This window comes from Loa loa (assembly GCF_000183805.2).
Source record: "Loa loa unplaced genomic scaffold supercont3.20, whole genome shotgun sequence".
Classification (NCBI taxonomy): domain Eukaryota; kingdom Metazoa; phylum Nematoda; class Chromadorea; order Rhabditida; family Onchocercidae; genus Loa; species Loa loa.
In genome coordinates, this window is record NW_018108200.1 from 75,230 (window position 1) to 92,617 (window position 17,388).

Below are 17,388 nucleotides of genomic sequence, written 5' to 3' on the forward strand. Positions count from 1 at the left end.
AAATATATCACTTTACTTCAAAATGTCCAATAATATTCAAATTCTTGAAATGCCGAAAAATCGAAAACATGTTACTCTTTTAGCAAAGCACAGTTTTTTTTTTTTTTTTTTTTTAACAACATCAACGATCATTTCTCATTTGTCAAACTATATTTGTATGCAAAAGAAAAAAATTACGAAAAAGTTTACTTCAATTCTCCATAGTTCAATAAACGAGAAAATTCAACTGATCGTTGTTGAAGCTCGAGATGAAGATGTCCTTTGTTCGACTCAATCATCTGACGAATCCGACTGCAACAAAAAATTCAAATGTTCCTTTAAAAAAATGAATACTTACAAACTGAATACGAATAAATCCAAACAATTACAAATTCTTCCAATTATTGAAATACCGAAAAATCGGAAATATATTACTCTTTTAACAGAGCGCAAGTAAAGACAAACTTTTTTGAATAACATACTTATTTGTCTCATTAAATCTTGTATCCAATTTTGCTAAAGCTGTTAACGCGTACGATTTGGTTATAGCACTTGTCAAATTACTTGGTAGTATTCGTTCAAAGACATCGATGATACTCGACTCTTCCACCTTTGAACAGAAGCTAGTTAGGAGAACAACTTCCAACAGAATCAATGGAGAGTTCCCCAAAAATACTTTTTAAACTTAAAATTTCGCACTATTTGAATCAATTTATTGTATCCCTACATAAAAAAGCTTAGAACAGACCTTGATTACGTCATCATCATTCAGCTGAAGTATGATATCACCAAATTCGCCAATCGTCCAAAACGCTACCTTAAAGCAAGCAAAATAAGAACACGAATCCTTTATTTCCTTTTACGTAGTAGCTCTATACTCATCTTCCGATAAAAAAAATTCAAGTGGAACTGGATTCATACTTCTATTATAAGCACCATTCAATATAACTCATCACCAAAAATCTAACATAATCATGATCAAGATTCCGCAGTACCAATCATTTGTGTGCTCGATGAATGGTATAACTTCAGCAACAGCTTTTGTTAACAATTAAATGTCTACGCTTCCATTAAACTCTCAGATAACATTGGTTTCCTTACTTGTAATAGTGGTTGAGCATTAACAACATCAGCTTGTGCGGCTCGATAAAGTTGTATGGCTGCATAACGCTGCAGTTCCGTGTGTGATGAAATCAGTTGAATCATGCATGAAACTACTTCATCAGGCACATAATTACCTGCCTGCAAAAGAAATTTAACACTTCGAAATAATTTCAACAACCTTAAATTCACTTAATACAGAATTCCTCAACTAGTTTTGAATTTAAATTCGTCAACTCGATTCTGAAATTCATTGTTTTTGATATGCATAAAAACATTTCAGAATCCAAAATGCATCATAAAATATGCTTACCAATTTCAACACTTTGATCATCGTATCAAGATGCCAGCCATAATTTGGTGAATATTTTTCAGTAGCGATGTACATTTTCGAAGCACATTCTGCTTTAAATTCTGGATCGGCAGTTTCCAAAAATATCAGTATTTCTTTCGTCATATTTGTTATATTTGTCTGATTAATTAGTGCAAAACAAAGTTCCATCGCACGTCTAAAATAAATTTAAAAGAACTTTAAATTCTGGACTGGCGGTTCTCAAAAATATCAATATTTCTTTCGTCATATTTGTTATATAAAAGTATATATAAATTCAAAACAAACCTTCTGATTGATACATCTGGATCTTTCAGGCAATCAACAACTGTTGTGCGATGCCTTTGAACTGCATTATAATCCACGAATACTGTTTTTAACAAGGTGTTCAGTGCAACATAGCGAATATTCTGGAAAAAAAAGAACTTGCAAAAGACCTTCCGATCTAAGAATCCTAATTTCATAATTTGTCAATCTTTAAATTTATAATTAATTAGTAAAGATGAAATGTCACCTTATCCGGATTTAACAAAAATCTTCCTAGAATATTAACTGCAAGAACACGAAGGCCACTTTCACTTCGTATTTCCATGATTGTCAATACCGTTTCATACAAAATGGCATTGCCAACATTTTTCGATGTCTCCGTATTTGTAGCTACCTTAACATGCACAGTTGATTGAAAATATTTGAAAAGTGAATAAAAAGGGTGAAAAATTTATATCACTGTGACGGGTCTTATGCTAGTTCATTAAGTTCCATACAGACCTGTGCTAAAATATCGTTCATTTCTTCGCTCGCTTTCGCGTCATAACGTCCCAAAATACGCAGTAATTTCAGGATTTTAATCTGAACTTAAGAAAGCGTTATTAACGAATACAAATACTGATCTTACAGAAGTGCAAGTGGCCAAGAAATAAAACCAGCATAAAAAATGCGGAATTAACGAAGTAGAGAAAGAACACCAGTTGAAAATAAGCGAAAAAAAATGACCTGCAAGAAAGGATCACTAATACCCGTTACATCGTGTTCCGGTGAATAGCCGCTCATCAAAAGGTTTTTCAAGATACGAACTAGATTCGGCACCATCTAAAGTTGGAAATTAAAACAATATCATAAAGTTCTATATACTACCGAAAAGATAATATCCAAACCCAGAGTGAAACATCACGTAAAATAGAGCTTTTAAATTAAAAATCACTACAATAACAAACTTTCTTAAAATGATTTAGCACGTCAGGACTTTTCTCACACATTTCGGTAACCAATGTTATTCCACCAATCAACACTCCTATAAGTTTGTAAGGATAAAAACACCAGTCATGGCATTTAATGAATAATATCGGTTTTACTTTTTAAGTCGCCACTTTTCTTCAGTCTGCTGCAAATACAAAAAAAAAGTAGAACCATAACCTATTAAAAAACTGAAATTAAAGCACCTCGAAGTATATGGTTTCTCGACAAACAGAAGCTATTAATTATAAAACAGCCGAAAAAAAATTCACGGCCATGTAATTCAAGAAATTGTTTACCCTGCATTCTGCAAGAAACTGTTTAAGAAACTGGGTTACAAGAACCTCACCATGATTCTTTTCGCTGATTAATGATTTTGTGCACGAGATGAACATTTCCATGAGTTCAGGAACTTTTTTTACGATTCGAAAAGCACATAAAGCAGCCTAAATGAACTGCCTTTTTTTTCAATATATTTCAATTTATGATGGTATTTAATAGAAAAAAAAAAATAGAACTGAACGAAAAATGAATTGCCTTGAATTGAATAAATCAAGCAAATCTCATATTCGATGTTAAGTTCAAACTGAATATATGATCACGCTTCAATTTATTTTAGTTTAAGATGCTTTTCATTAAATATCTCACTGCAGAATTTCTAAACACAGGCAATTGAATTTTCGATTTGGAGTATTGCATAAAGGTCGCAGAGAACAGATAAAAGCAAAAAAAAGAATTCATTGCAGAATTCATTATTTCCCTAAGTCTCCGTAATGACGAGACTACCTTTTTTTTTATGTATGTATTACTGGATTTAATTAGCCTTTCAACTTCTCCAGCCAAATCACGACACATCTCTGACGAACAAATTGAGCCTAATGTGCAAAGAGCAAGGCCTGTTACGAATTGTGTTGAAGCATTCAGATCACTGAAACGTTGATGTAAAATGCAAACCAAAAATTTCCATCATGATTACAAAAGCTGGAGATGCATAAGAAACAGAATGAACAATGTAAAGAGGTGAAGGAGAACAGAAAAGTAATGTTACGAAATTAAAGTAAAACTTTAGAATTACTTTTTCAAAGAATTAGTGACAAGAAGATGAACTTCCGAACGTTCGTCCAGCAATAACATTGCACCCAGATAGCCAATGCGCTTATCAGTGTATCTTGGTTGCGCAACTAATTTCATACATTCCATCTATGGAGTGATTTTGAAGTTGTAGAATTCAGCAAGGTAAGAATGGTTAGATTTGAAATGCACACTATTTCAATAATATGTCGTTTATCTTGTGTTTTTGGCACCCACTGTGATGATTGGAACACACAAATAAGTAAATACAAAACAAAATAAAAGAACCTATATAACCCAATTTTAAATATCATGGAGAGGAAAAATTGTCGTTACGTTTTAAACGCTTGCTCAAAACATAAAATTTACTTTTCTTTCACTACCTAAACAAAAGATGCGTAGCAAAAATCTCACAAATTAAACAAAACTAACACTAAGACCAGCAAAAGTAAGGAGAATAGTAAACTGTAATACTTACCTGTCCAAAATGAGCCGGATAACCTAGCATATGTATATACAATAGTTTTGCAATATTTCTACATTTCCATGGACTGTCATCATCGCGAAATGTCTCCCGAATGTTTGCACTTTCTCGATCAACTACAGCCCGCTCCTCAGCCATCGTACGAGCAGCCCGTACTTGACGTATCAAATCCCGCAACCGCATTGGCGTTCCCAAGGATCTATAACAAAGATCGAAATGATGTATAAAATGATTACTTTTCGAAAAACACCCAGGAACTATCGTAAATTTTATTAGGAATTCAAACCTAACCTTTTTCCGTTTCTTTACTTGAATAAAAGATGATTAGAATTCATAAGCTGAACATGTCAATGGTCTTTCTGAGGTATGCATATATCTGTCTCAAATATATGGAAAAACTAATACAATAGTACATGGCATCTAATTGTATATCTCCTTCATTATATAATTTGGAATAAATTACTAGAACTGATAATTATCAGTGCTTTTCGAGTTCACAAAAACCTTATCTTTTTTTTGACAAAAACAGCCAATAATTTCATGTTTATCTTATCACTTTAAAGTGTAATGTCAGTATCTTCTAATGTTCAGAGCTTTCAGAACTGCTTTGCTCATTATCTCATACTAAGAGGTGGTCATATAACAACGATTTAAAACCATTCTTTAATATGAAATAGCTATATGCAGACCATTTATGCATTTTATTGATTTCAAATTTGCGTTGTACGCTATCTTGCTTCATGCTTAAATTCTACATCATTCTACCTTTTATTTCATATTTCATGCAAATATTCCACATTTATATCATACCTCATCCTAACAAAACAATTTAATCTTATCTTGCAAATCCTATTACTTCTGCTTCATTTTAACTTCATCTACTATGTTCTTGAAAATGTATTTTTTTTTTATCTGTGACAGAGATGGTACCAATCTGACCGTTGATGATTATCGTAATAATCCAGTTATTAATAAAACAACAAATTAATAACGTTTTATATGAAATAACATACCTTCCAAGTCGAGATTTCACTTCATCAATTTTTTCAATAGTCATTTCTACCACTGTTGCCATGCTAAACCTACTACGATTCTTTTATAGTAACCAAAATAATCTGCAAATATCACTGGTAATCTAACAAATTCGCAGTAATCAATTAACAGTCAAATATTGGAATTTAATTGAAGAACTAAATGATAAACTGATGAAGGGGAACAAGTGATAGCGGAATGGACGAATAAAAGGATGGATAAATCAAAACTATGACATGGTTGACATGGTAATCTGGCAGGTATCCAAGAAAGTCTCCCTTTGAAGTGTTCGGTGCACAATCCAAATCTTCCATAACCACTCTATTTTCCTTATATGCATCTATTCGATGAATCATCATCACAATTACACCATATTATCCAGCTCACTTTCATTCAACCATTCATTGCACGCCATGTTATACTACTACCCGGCAATGAGCACTTTATTTGTCGAATTTCAACTGCAACTAACAACCAACTAACAACCCAACCTATCACACAGTGAATTTCGAAAAAACTGCATCTCTCACCTCCTAACGTCTATCCAACAACTATACTATCTCCTTCTCCTTCTCTGTTCGCCTTTCTTCCCTATCAACCCACTCGTCATTGACAACTATCCAAAATGACTATCCCCACTACGAATTAGTGTTTAGCTTTGCGCAGTGGCGATAACGTGACCAATGAGGCTTAGCCGAGGTGCGTTTATTGCTGGTTGAAAACTTTCACCCAATTGCCCGCCGCAGCTCCTGAAAAATGGATGCTGTAGGCAATTTTTGAACGCCCTGTACAGGGCAGCTTATAACTTGAACGTTTGGTGGGTTCTGCTGAACAAGATGTTGTGATTCACAGCATGATACCCGCTACTAGTTCTCCAGCAACCGATGTGCAACAAACATGCCGATATAAATCCAAAGGTATGTCGCCACTTCTGCTGCTGATGGATGCTTTCAAAATTATGGAAAGCTGTCATGTGTAAATACGGCATTAACTACACTTTCGAAACTTTTAATAGATTAGGGACAAGACAAAATATCACATGAAACTGCGCTAGAAAAGAACTTTTTACAATTCAGTTACAATGAATAACAGAAGGAGAAATTTGTGGATTGCGAAGAAACAAACTGATTATGAAAATACCTCCTGACCAGCACTTTGAACAAAAAAAATGTTCACAGAATCTCATCCTTAATTTAAGTCACTAAAACTTATCGGCAAGTGCACTCGGCCAAGGAGCTATAAGAAACGAGTTTTATCGAAATTAAAAAAATCTAACCTGAGTTCAGAAAGAATATAAAATGTGTTTTCTTGGTAATATTTAATCAAGTTAGTAGAAGATTTATAAGCCGCAATCCAAAAAAAACCAAAATTCAGGTGAGAGGAAAATGGAATAGAAGTAAAAGGACACGTATATGTAAATATCAAAAATTGACAACATTTCAATATCTCTGTCTGCAAGCCCAATTTCATGCCAAGAAAATGATACAGAGCTCATAGCTTACTGTGCAGAGATGATTATACCTACGATATCAATTTGCAGGGTCAACAAATCATTTATAATGCGCAAACGCTTAAAGCTCAAGCATTGAAACAGTAAAACGCTATGCTTGCACACAATGGGAATGGAATGCGCACGCTACAGCTTTCTATGTATTATTGCCATTATACTTACAAGGATAAAGCGAGATAAAAGCGTAATAAACATAATTATATAGATAAAAGCGTGATAAACATATTATATACAGCCAAAATAGTTTTAAAAAATATTAACGAAGCAAGCACTACCTCTAATAGAGAAAAGGGACATTATATAGGAATCAGAAGGCCTGCTGCATATGTTGGACAGCTCTAACGTAATTTATAAATAAAGTAATAAAGTTTACAAAATCGAGTTTTAACTTCATTATGAAATTACAAATCACGGAAATATCGAAGTAAAAAGACCTTTATAGGACAATCCGACTAAATTTCACAAAAAAAAAACCAAACGAAATCATTGGTGCTAAGGTGTACTTCCAAACAGATGAAGATAACCAGTGGTCGGCTCTCTAGGAGCCATTTGATGCTGTATGACATACTGTCGTGCTGCCATGTTTCCTTTAGCAGAACAATCAAAAAACACTCGTTGCGGATGTTTCTCATCAGCAGGTAAAACTTTAGGAATAGTTCCTAGTGGTATCCTTACAACTGGTAAACCTTCTGAGCTTGCGCTTGCTTCTACCGTCACACCATCGACATTTTCATCAATTAAAATTTCAAATTTCGGGAAATCTTCGCCAAGTTTACCTGGAAAATTCCTTAACTCTCCCATAAAGGAAAATAGTTCCTTTTATTTGTAACGCCCATGGTAAAAATACTTTTAAGCAAACTCAATGCAGTTCAAAATTGAAAACACACTTAACACTGTTTCGCATATTTTCTTCAGCTCATTTTTTCTTCTTTCACATTTCTTTCCCTTCAGCACAAGAACGGCCTCTTCCGCGACTTCATCTAACAAAGCATCTTTCATTTTCTTTTGAGCAATTATTTTCTGTTTGCGTGATTTTTTCTCAGACGAGCCACTGAATTGTTCGCTGCAAAAGTTTCGCTACTATTAACTGTCCACTCACCAAAACTTCAGATGAACATGAATAACTCACTCATCTTCTAACAGCCTCAAAAGAGCCTCCTCAGCTTCTGCTTCCAAATCAGCTTCTTCTTCATTCCAGTCAACAACCTTGAAAAGATTTTCAAGTTTTATACGAAAAAAGAATACCTCCATAAAAGATAATGGACCCGCTGAGTGTGAATTTGAAACCCTCAAAATATGACTAAGAATGATCAAGATTTACTGCGGCTACTTCGCTTATGGTATCACTACCGGCGCCGTTCCTTTTCAGTAATTTTAAATCCTTTTTCTTGATTTCCTTTTCCTTAATCCTATCGATGACTTCATTTGCATGCGAATATAAAGCATCAGACAACAACGTTGGGACGGCCATGGCCTGAAAGTCTTTTTGAACAATTATCCATCCTTCGATTGAAATAAGAAACTGAATTTCTGATAAATTGGCCATAGCCAGAGTAGATACCTGATTTAGTCGAGTCCAGTTAAACTTTTCTTCTCGATTATACTTGGCCTTCAATTCCAATCGTGTTCGAGATGGAAAGAACTCATGCATCAACCCAAAATCTGGACCTGTGGCCCTAAAACACCTCCATTAAGGAAAGCGATATAAAAACGCGCTTCACTGAAAATGAGAAATCAGTAAAATTAATAATACAACTATTGCCTAGTTACAAGCAGTGAGATTATTTCAAAATCATAAAATACCTGAAAAAGAGTTACCTCAAAATATCGTAAAAAAGATCGGTTTCCAATTCACTCCACGGATTACCCCTGCAGAATGGCCTTTTTCGGAAGCTCATTGAATTCAGTTTCTTATTTGGGCGATCCTATAAAAAATAACAACAATAAAAACCCTTTTTCCAAGAAAGAGATGCTTCCAGAGTTATAAGATAAGCATGGTGACTATAATATGCCAATAATCCTAATTTCTTTTTCACCAAATTCCAGAGCAGCTCCAAAATTCAGTCTTTTAGTTAAAAAAAAAAAAAAAAAATGCTTTCTTTCCTTCGTTTCAAGAACTGCATTTGAAATTGCATGTTCCCTATAATATGTAAAATTGTTTTTGCCTATGATAAACACCGTGTAGCATACTTCTTCTATAGTTTCCCAAACATTTGAATCATTTTCGTTTGTAATCGTCAAACTCGATTCATCAATAACCAAAGAACCATCAGCTGCAATTTTAACCTGGAAATTCATTCGAATAAAAATGCATGTAAAAGACGTTTTATCTTAAACAGGAATACCCCATTTACAACTTTAACAAAATAAAACAGTGATGTGAGAAAAGAGAAATTAATTGCCTGTGGAGCAGCGAAAGCAGGCTTCTGAGTCCTTTTCTGCTTGCTTTCAACATCTGTTTTTTCCACAGTTTCCAAATCTGTTATACTGCATTTCCTTTTCTTTCGCGAATTATCATGTAACCGCTATAATGGAAAGCTTCAACTCAAGGAAGAACTAAGGGCCAATCCTAACATATAGAAGAAAAATAAATAAATACAGCATATATGAAAATAAAAGGCATTAACAGCTGCATGGAAGGAGCAAAGGGACTCTGAAGTTACTTTTTCATTCTTCGGATTCCAGGAAATTAAGTCTTGCATAGTCATTGTTTTTGGATCTAAAGGCTCACTGCCAGTAAATTTCTTCCTGAAATATAATGGTTATTGTTTACATATTTCGTGTAGATTTGTACATAAAAATTAATCAGTCAGTTATTCAAAGCAGTGAAAATCAGTGATGAATCGTCAAAACAATATCCTAATTAATATACCTCACTTTTGATGGATAATCGATCTTGGTAGGGGAAGCGGAAGATACAGTCCTTGAACGAGGCGTAAACGGTTGTTCAATTCCAGATGAAGAACTGAAAACTTCTCAATTATGAAATTCAATATGGGGAAACATCCGAATTTGCTCCTAAATCCAAATCAAATGAACTCTAAAAACTACGTGCCAATGAATACAAATGAATAAGCTGCATATAAATGTATGCATAAACTGCATCAAATTTAAAGATTTAAAGAGCAAACAATCCATTGTTTTAATAGCCGACAAAAACAATAGGGGCGTTTAACAATATCAGTTAATATTTTGCAGACTTGTCGAAAACACCAATGAACTGAGTAAATCCAAAAAACTTACATGGAACCTGCAACACTAACTGGTGATTTTAGTTGCGGTGATTTAGACGGAGAATTGTCATGAGACTTACAAATAAGTTGAGGCGATTTTAAAATTGTCGATGACTCGGTTGTATATTCACTGGCGAGCAAAGCCTTATCTAAAAAATATTAAAATTCCGATCTTTCGATATAAAACTTTGCCGATGCCTATATACGAATTTCTATAATGTAAAATTTCAACTGGATCTTTCAATCTTTGTGAAGTAAAGCAGAAAAATCAATTACTGAAGCATATTAAAAGAAAAAGGGTACTATCTTTCGCCGACATTCCACCAAATTTCTATGTAACCCTAAAAAATTCTTCATATAACTCTTCGACCTATATAATCCTCTGTGGGGAATTTATTATGAAAACTGATTTGATACAAAGTTAAATAATCTAGTTTTTTATTACCTGTTGGCCTGTTTGATCCAGCTTTATCTAAGTCGTTTGAAATCGATTCGGAAATAGCAGGTATGCACTGCAATTCTTGGGCCTCAACAGTAACTCTCCCTGAGGTCTTTGTTCTTAACGTGCTCTTTTCCTCTGATATCAGTACTGTTGCGGACGGTGGTGATGTATCATCTGATTGCGCTTTAATTGGGGAAGCAGGCCTCGGTTTTGCCGGCACACTTTTCTTCGTTCCACTGACAACATTTGGACGTGCCTGCAAGGAAAAAGCCAAACCATTCAAATGAATGAATCCCTGTTCAAACTAAAGCCGAAAATGAATGCTACTGACTTATTTTTAAAAGTTCTGACATATTATTTGCTTGAGATGCAAATGTACATGAAAATGATAGATCTCCCGTAAATCCACAAATATTCTACCTGTATGCGACAGCGTCGTGACATCATGAAACCAGTCCCACCACTAGCTGGTCGATTGTCCTAAACAAACACAACGAGTAATAAGCCGAATGATAAACAATTTATAAATCACAAAAACAAAACCTAACTCAACTGTTCTAAGTACCAAAATCTACCCTTCTTCGGAAGCCACCTCCCTGGCCCTTCTCTCAATTCTCCTTTCCTTCATCTCATAACCTTCAATTATGGACACAATCAATCCAATCGAGATTCCTCTAAACTGTTGCAACGTAGTATCAGTTTTTCGGAAGTGGGGAAGGTCATACCCTATTGATTTCATTAGTTGTGTCTTTTAGGGTATGGTCGAGAATTTAGCGCTAGGGTTTCTTTTCACTACTGCTTTGATCCTATTATTTTTCACTGATAAAAAACATTGACGACAGGAGTGTAAAACTCATTGTCAGGTTATTTGCCCTCTGCTTATAAATGTCATATTCTACCCATTCAAGCACCATAAAGCAGTCACATCTTAGTATTTATGTCCTATTTTTCATGAGATCGAATGACCTCCTGGTCCATCTTCACCTCCACTTTTATTCTTTTATTCTACGTTGGGTATTAGCCTTTGCCCAGCACTCTTCTGCCATCAAATTGAAACATTGGGAGTTATGTTTCGTGACTCTTTCATACTTATGCAATAACTATCATTCTTCCACAAGAAATGAAAAAGTGAGTAGTGGGACAAAAAGGTGTGATTAAACAAATCCAAGTGGAGAGTCAAAAAGTTCCACAAATGAGCGACGGGATAGAGAGAAACGGATACGATAGTGAGGTCGGAATATGCCGAACCATTTAGGTGATTATTTCATGACAAGTCAGGAAATTGTTTTGGAAAATAAAACAAATCAATTGAAATATTAAGACATTCTATCAGAGAGGCAGGGACGAATGTAATGAAATTTTATGAAAAACGAAAAATGTACTAGTAAACTGTTTGAAATAATTTCATAGCATTTTGATGACATTTCATAAACAAATGAAGAACGATTTTCGCCTTTTATCAACAACTATTTTTTCTTCTTTTTTTTTTTTTTTTTTGAAGCTGGTGAATGTTTGTTGCATTTATGCTTTGACTTCCCGATCTACCTTATTCTCCAAACAGATCGCGCCATTTTCACAATTACTCTTTTTACCCTCATTAAAGCATATCACACAAATTATCATGCGTATGATCTTTGAATCCACAAGACAAATAAGCAATTTGAATTATTAGATGGGGTTTTACGATTGTCTTCATAATAATATAGGTTGTTGGTATTTGGTCAAATCCACAATTGCGAATGATATCGGCTTAAAAATAGTCACATCGATTGTTTTCGAATTCATTAACATTGCCCAGTCCCTGTAATTTTCGTGGATATTCACGAACTATTTGATGTTAGCGTTCTCTTCACTTCTATTCTTAATGGTTCTGTTGAAAGTGAAGTTGTAAGGAATTTTGTAAATATTGACATTCAAATCTTTTTAATCCAATTTGTAATTGGAATGAAGAAGTGGCATCACTGACTCGAATCTTGTCTGTTTTTTAAGCAAAAATTCATTGATTCGATTATAGGATAAGACGAGCAAACTTATTCCTTCACTACTTTTTTTCCATTAAGATGAAATATAAGAATTACTTAATCAGTGGTAACAGATGTTATTAAAGACTGGGAAATATTGTAAGAACGGGAGACAACTTGGACATTTTTCTTGACAGAACTTCTGTGATGACCTAGTTTGGCCTTTTATCCTTGTTCATTATCTGGCGGTTTGGAACACTGCACTTATTCATACCACTTTCCTCCATTTTTTTGTAGGTTGTCACGGTCCTTCATTTTTGTTTGGTATTTTTGAATAATTTTTAAATTTGTTTAATGTTAATTTAAAAAGCGTAACTGCATGATTGAACAATGAGCAGGAATTACATAATAAAATTGAAAAATTACTCTTCAAAGCGGAAAAAAGCTTTTACTTACTTAAGCTTTGCTCATTTCGAGTCGAAAAAAGCTACTTGTGATGTCACTTTTAAACTTTCCAGAACTATAAACTGCTGAAATCTCAGTGAACAATTTGATTAATTACGTTTATTGCCTTAATTTACTGAGACTAATATCAGTTATCATTCTGACAAAGTTCAATTAAGAGTGATTAATATATGCTGGAAATGAAAACATGTTAATGAGAGTGATATTCTCGCTTGAAGTAGCAAAGTATGTTGAATTTTTAAGTCCCCACTCTTGAGTGTTGGAAAAAAAAGCAAAGGAGTTTTTGGTGTTTAATTGAGCAAGAATTTTTAATTAAACAAATTTCACTGCTTACATACTTCTCTACTTTCACAAACTTACATATTTGTGAGTTTAAAACCAGAGCTGCACTAAAGGTCCCTGAAATATTTCTTCAGATATTAGAAGTGAATAAAAAACATTATAGAATTAATAGATATGACTATTGTGCAACTTGCAGCTTATTTTTATGTTCATAACAGTTAGCAATTAGCGAGGAATTGCTTTTGGCTGTATAGCTGGTGGTTCTTTGGAAGGATTTTGTGGTACTGCATTCACAGGATTTATTTGCGGGATTTCTTCCATCATCTCTTCTGGGAATTCCAATTCCCACAGTCGTTTCAAATGTTTACCTCGAACATCACGCGGTGTTCCGAATCCAGTCATTCCTCTCTAAAAATTCATCAGCACATGTAGCGGCGATAGTACTTTTTCTCCCACAATTTGGATGGATTTACCTGTGAATCACATTTGTTAGTTCCGGACTGTAATCGAATGATTGAATCGGTAGCTCTCAGTTGCTCAATTGTCCATTTTTTGCCATTATCAGCAAATTGCACATTGAGGGCAGTATTGCGAGGCATACCGAAACCTGTCTTACCCTGCAAATTCATGAACACTCTTTTGTATGAACAATGTACCGGGAAAATGATTTGCAAAGTCTTGTCAGGTACGGTATTTTTAGTGTTATCTAAGTTTAGTGTATAGCAATAAATCCTCTGTCACCACGATTACCATTTATATCCGATTAGTAGAGCAATCTGATTAGACCTGCAGTCACTGCGAGATCAACCGAATTACAATACTTTAATCGTTCTGATTTACTACGAGACGTCGACAAATAGCAGTAAACTTGTTTAGTTAATAAAGATAAGCTTATTGGCCCAGTAGGGATACGTTAATAAGCTCATTTCTTTCCATATTCATTAGAAACCAGAACTTTGATTGGACAATAAGCTTAGACTTTCATAGTGCATCGAAATTAGTGGTTTATAAATTTTCAAGAAGTAATGAAGTAGTGTCGGAAAAATCTGATATTTCTGTGGCAACAAGGAATTTACCTACGAACGATAAAGGTGAATATACCATACCACACTGGTCCGATTTGAATTGAAGCACGTAAAAATGTAGCGGATGGGATCGGAGTAAATGCATGCATCAGAATTTTAGAATTGTGGATCATGAGATGCATTTATTGCGAAAATGGAGCTTAGGTTTTGTTATACAGTTTCGCAAATTTGGCCAATTTTATTAGAACATTAGACTTTCATCAGTATTTTATACTTCTCTGAATCATCAAAACAGATAAAAGCCATGCGGCATGTAAAAGTTCACCGTTTCCTTTAGCAAAGCTCTCCAACAAAGTTTTGCAAGAATCGCTTGCATTCTAACTAAAAATGAAGTCTTTTTTAGAAAAACTTATTAAATGCTGCTCAAAGATCTTTGCTTGGAATCTCAAAAAGATTTCAAAAATTTGTAATTCACAGACTCGTTAATCTCTGCAAACTTCGACATAGGATGTTAATTAGGAGAAGAGGAAAAGTGCCAGTGATCTGATTTTGAATCGACTTCAAATGATAATTCATGATGTCAGCCTCTCCTCACTCTTTTCAGTTGCTCTGACTGTTTTGAAATAAACAAACAACTCGCTTTTTAAAAGCCTGCTCCTTCCTTCATCATTTAAATTTAAATCGAGTGAAATTAAGGGTGAGAAGAGAGGATGAAAATTTCAGCAATTGTGATAGATATGCTAACTTTTTGTGAATCAAATTGATTTGTTCCCGATTGTAGCGGTACCAAACCATCAGTCTGTCGTAACTGACCGAGAGTGAATTTACCACTACGTGTGCGTCGTCCATTTTCCGGTGTAGCCGCTGCCTCTACATGAGCAATCTTCAAACCACCTTCGACCACTGAAATGAATCACTGAAGATATTGATTAATTCCACAATTATAATAGAAAATCTCTTTTATCCCTTTTAAAAGACCTTTTGAGGGAACTAAAATTTTAAATTCAAACTGTGACCGATTCTAATAGTTGTAATTAATCAAGCTGAATACACAAACACGTGGCTAACATAGAATTAGCGGAATGTCCCAGAAAATCTCAAAAACATTCTTTAACCAGTAGTATTGGTAGTAATTTGATTTTTACAAGTTAATTACTAGTACTGAAAGGGAATTTGAAGAAGCAATTCTAAATTAAACTGACGTAATTTACCATATGATATGTATAAACATGAAATACCATCTCTATAGCAATTTCTGGGTGTGGGACACCTGTCAAGTAATATTCAAATTTGATTAAACTTAATAATATCTCACATTGTAATTACTCAAAAACAATGAACTGAAATAGATTTAGCAAAATTAGAAATCAATATAAGAAGATTGTTTATTATTCAAGTACTTCCGACGAGGATTTTGCGGTAGCCTGAGATTCCTCATAATATTATCAAGAGAAGTGAAGTCAAAAAAAATGAGTGAAATCAACCTGAAGTGGGTGTAGTAGTGTTGGCCATATGTTTTGGATAAGTGTGATCAATTAAGGAGAGGATTCGGTAGCTACTGGCAGCACTGCAGTACTAACTAATGGTAGTGATGGCGTTATGATGGAGTAGCTTTTGCAGTAGTTTAGTTGATCTGTGCCAGTGGTAACGGGGATATATTGTTGAATCGGAAAAATGTTGTAAAGGTACTCCTCCTCTAGCCACAAACCTGACTCTCTAAGGAGCTAGAGCTCAAGCTCCTGCCTCTTTATTAAATATTGCTAATGTTGCTGTTGCTCGATGAGATGGTGGCAAAATAAAGGTGAATCAGAGTGATAGATCCGTTCATCTTGCTATTTTTTTAAAAGAAGATAACGATGACAGACAGTCAGGTAAATTGCTGGTTGCTAATAATAGTACTTCACTTTTTCCAACTTTTTTTAACCAAATAATACACAAAAAAGGATTGCTTTCAAGTAATTCTGTCGTTTACCTGCAAATATAAATGAATTTCCACTTTTTATGATATAACAAATAGTTGTAATGTTGAAGATACGAATGAGTATTTTAAAAAAAAAAAAAAGCAATTCTGTGAAGTCAACAAATATTTCTTAGTCACCAAGTTGAAACTTCTTCAGAACTTTTTATTTGATAAAAAAAATCTTGGAGAAGAGAGAACAATAAATGATCACTGCTTTCAAGATAGGCCATTCTGTGTTAAATAATTTATCATTTGTTACTTGGCTCATCATTAGCTGGCAATTTTTGGATAGTTGCACAAAATATCACACAATTTAAAATTGTTATAAACATGAAAAGCATGTAATATATGCTATCAATCGAACGATAACAATTCTCAATTTATGATGAAAATTATAGTTGAATGTCAGCATTTCCCCTTTATAAAGCAAGAATTGTACGAAGAATAAAGCTCTATGAAGTTGAAAAGAGGAATGTGGAAAAAATATTCTCAACGCAATATGCGAAGCTTCTCTAATCTGCGACATATCAAGAGTTGTGTTATTTGTATAATACAATGTCAACTGAACTGAGTTCTTGCAAAATATCAAAGATAAAACCGCTTGTCAAAATTGCAAATATTCCGATGGAAATAAAATGGAATATTATATTTGACAGGCAAAATACTTTAAGTTTCATGGGATATTTTGATTAATGTATTTCTTGATAAAGATGATCAGTGTGCATAATAATTCATTCACTGATAAAATTCTTTACGCTTCAGTAAAATTATCCAACAAGTAAACTGTTGGGGAATTATGACAAAGCGATGGAGTAAAGGCTTGGTTAATTAATTTAACTAATTTGTCATATGTATGAGAGGGGCACAATGGGTCGTGGACAAGACAGACACAGGGAAGAAGATATTTCAGCAGTAATTAATGCTTCAGTTCAGGCATTACTTCAAATTTCAACTCCCTTACACAAGTCTACTTATATCTTCTTATTTGGATTTCTTAAGACAAAAGAAAGATAATGCATGGCCGCCTTCAAGCATGAATTTTAGTATATTCCGTTAGATTCTTGTCTTCAATTCCTGTTCTGGGCCATTGCAGTAGAAATTAATTTATGTAATACCTGAATTGTGTAATAGTGACCTGTTTTGGAAATTTAACTAATTTGTAAATCAAGATATTTGCTTTGTGTTTCTAGGCTTGTGACAAAAAAGATTGCTGTTCCATAATTAAGGAATAATTTGCTAATTTTTTAAAATGATATATCGAGTGGGATATGTACTAATA

General features: G+C 34.0%; 3 protein-coding genes across 4 annotated transcripts in view; all 3 read right to left on the reverse strand.

Annotated features, from left to right (window-relative positions):
• Positions 1 to 5,322, reverse strand: part of LOAG_16795 — a 7,295-nt gene extending 1,973 nt beyond the window's left edge. For both annotated transcript variants that reach the window (XM_020449453.1, XM_020449454.1), the window contains exons 1-15: positions 5,213 to 5,322; positions 4,194 to 4,398; positions 3,720 to 3,844; positions 3,431 to 3,572; positions 2,994 to 3,090; positions 2,626 to 2,702; positions 2,405 to 2,500; positions 2,180 to 2,260; positions 1,926 to 2,072; positions 1,700 to 1,821; positions 1,394 to 1,589; positions 1,081 to 1,221; positions 728 to 796; positions 462 to 589; positions 190 to 291 (exon numbers count right to left, since the gene is read on the reverse strand). In XM_020449453.1, coding sequence (XP_020307004.1) covers positions 190 to 291; positions 462 to 589; positions 728 to 796; positions 1,081 to 1,221; positions 1,394 to 1,589; positions 1,700 to 1,821; positions 1,926 to 2,072; positions 2,180 to 2,260; positions 2,405 to 2,500; positions 2,626 to 2,702; positions 2,994 to 3,090; positions 3,431 to 3,572; positions 3,720 to 3,844; positions 4,194 to 4,398; positions 5,213 to 5,274 — 1,790 coding nt within the window. In that variant the 5' untranslated portion in view covers positions 5,275 to 5,322. The remainder of the gene's footprint in view (positions 1 to 189; positions 292 to 461; positions 590 to 727; positions 797 to 1,080; positions 1,222 to 1,393; positions 1,590 to 1,699; positions 1,822 to 1,925; positions 2,073 to 2,179; positions 2,261 to 2,404; positions 2,501 to 2,625; positions 2,703 to 2,993; positions 3,091 to 3,430; positions 3,573 to 3,719; positions 3,845 to 4,193; positions 4,399 to 5,212) is intronic.
• Positions 5,323 to 7,233: 1,911 nt separating this feature from the next.
• Positions 7,234 to 10,901, reverse strand: LOAG_06514 (hypothetical protein; the record flags this gene model as incomplete). Its single annotated transcript, XM_003142050.2, has 13 exons — positions 10,837 to 10,901; positions 10,420 to 10,672; positions 9,985 to 10,123; positions 9,614 to 9,706; positions 9,405 to 9,489; positions 9,144 to 9,266; positions 8,932 to 9,027; positions 8,560 to 8,666; positions 8,303 to 8,417; positions 8,063 to 8,215; positions 7,871 to 7,947; positions 7,629 to 7,804; positions 7,234 to 7,517 (listed from the first exon to the last, which is right to left on the reverse strand). The coding sequence occupies exons 1-13, from the start codon at positions 10,861 to 10,863 to the stop codon at positions 7,234 to 7,236; spliced, it is 1,728 nt and encodes a 575-aa protein (XP_003142098.2). The 5' UTR covers positions 10,864 to 10,901.
• A 2,430-nt stretch (positions 10,902 to 13,331) lies between these two features.
• LOAG_06515 (hypothetical protein) lies at positions 13,332 to 15,769 on the reverse strand. The gene is made up of 4 exons (XM_003142051.2): positions 15,634 to 15,769; positions 14,895 to 15,052; positions 13,598 to 13,741; positions 13,332 to 13,532 (listed from the first exon to the last, which is right to left on the reverse strand). The coding sequence occupies exons 1-4, from the start codon at positions 15,659 to 15,661 to the stop codon at positions 13,350 to 13,352; spliced, it is 513 nt and encodes a 170-aa protein (XP_003142099.1). The 5' UTR covers positions 15,662 to 15,769; the 3' UTR covers positions 13,332 to 13,349.
• Positions 15,770 to 17,388: the final 1,619 nt, after the last annotated feature.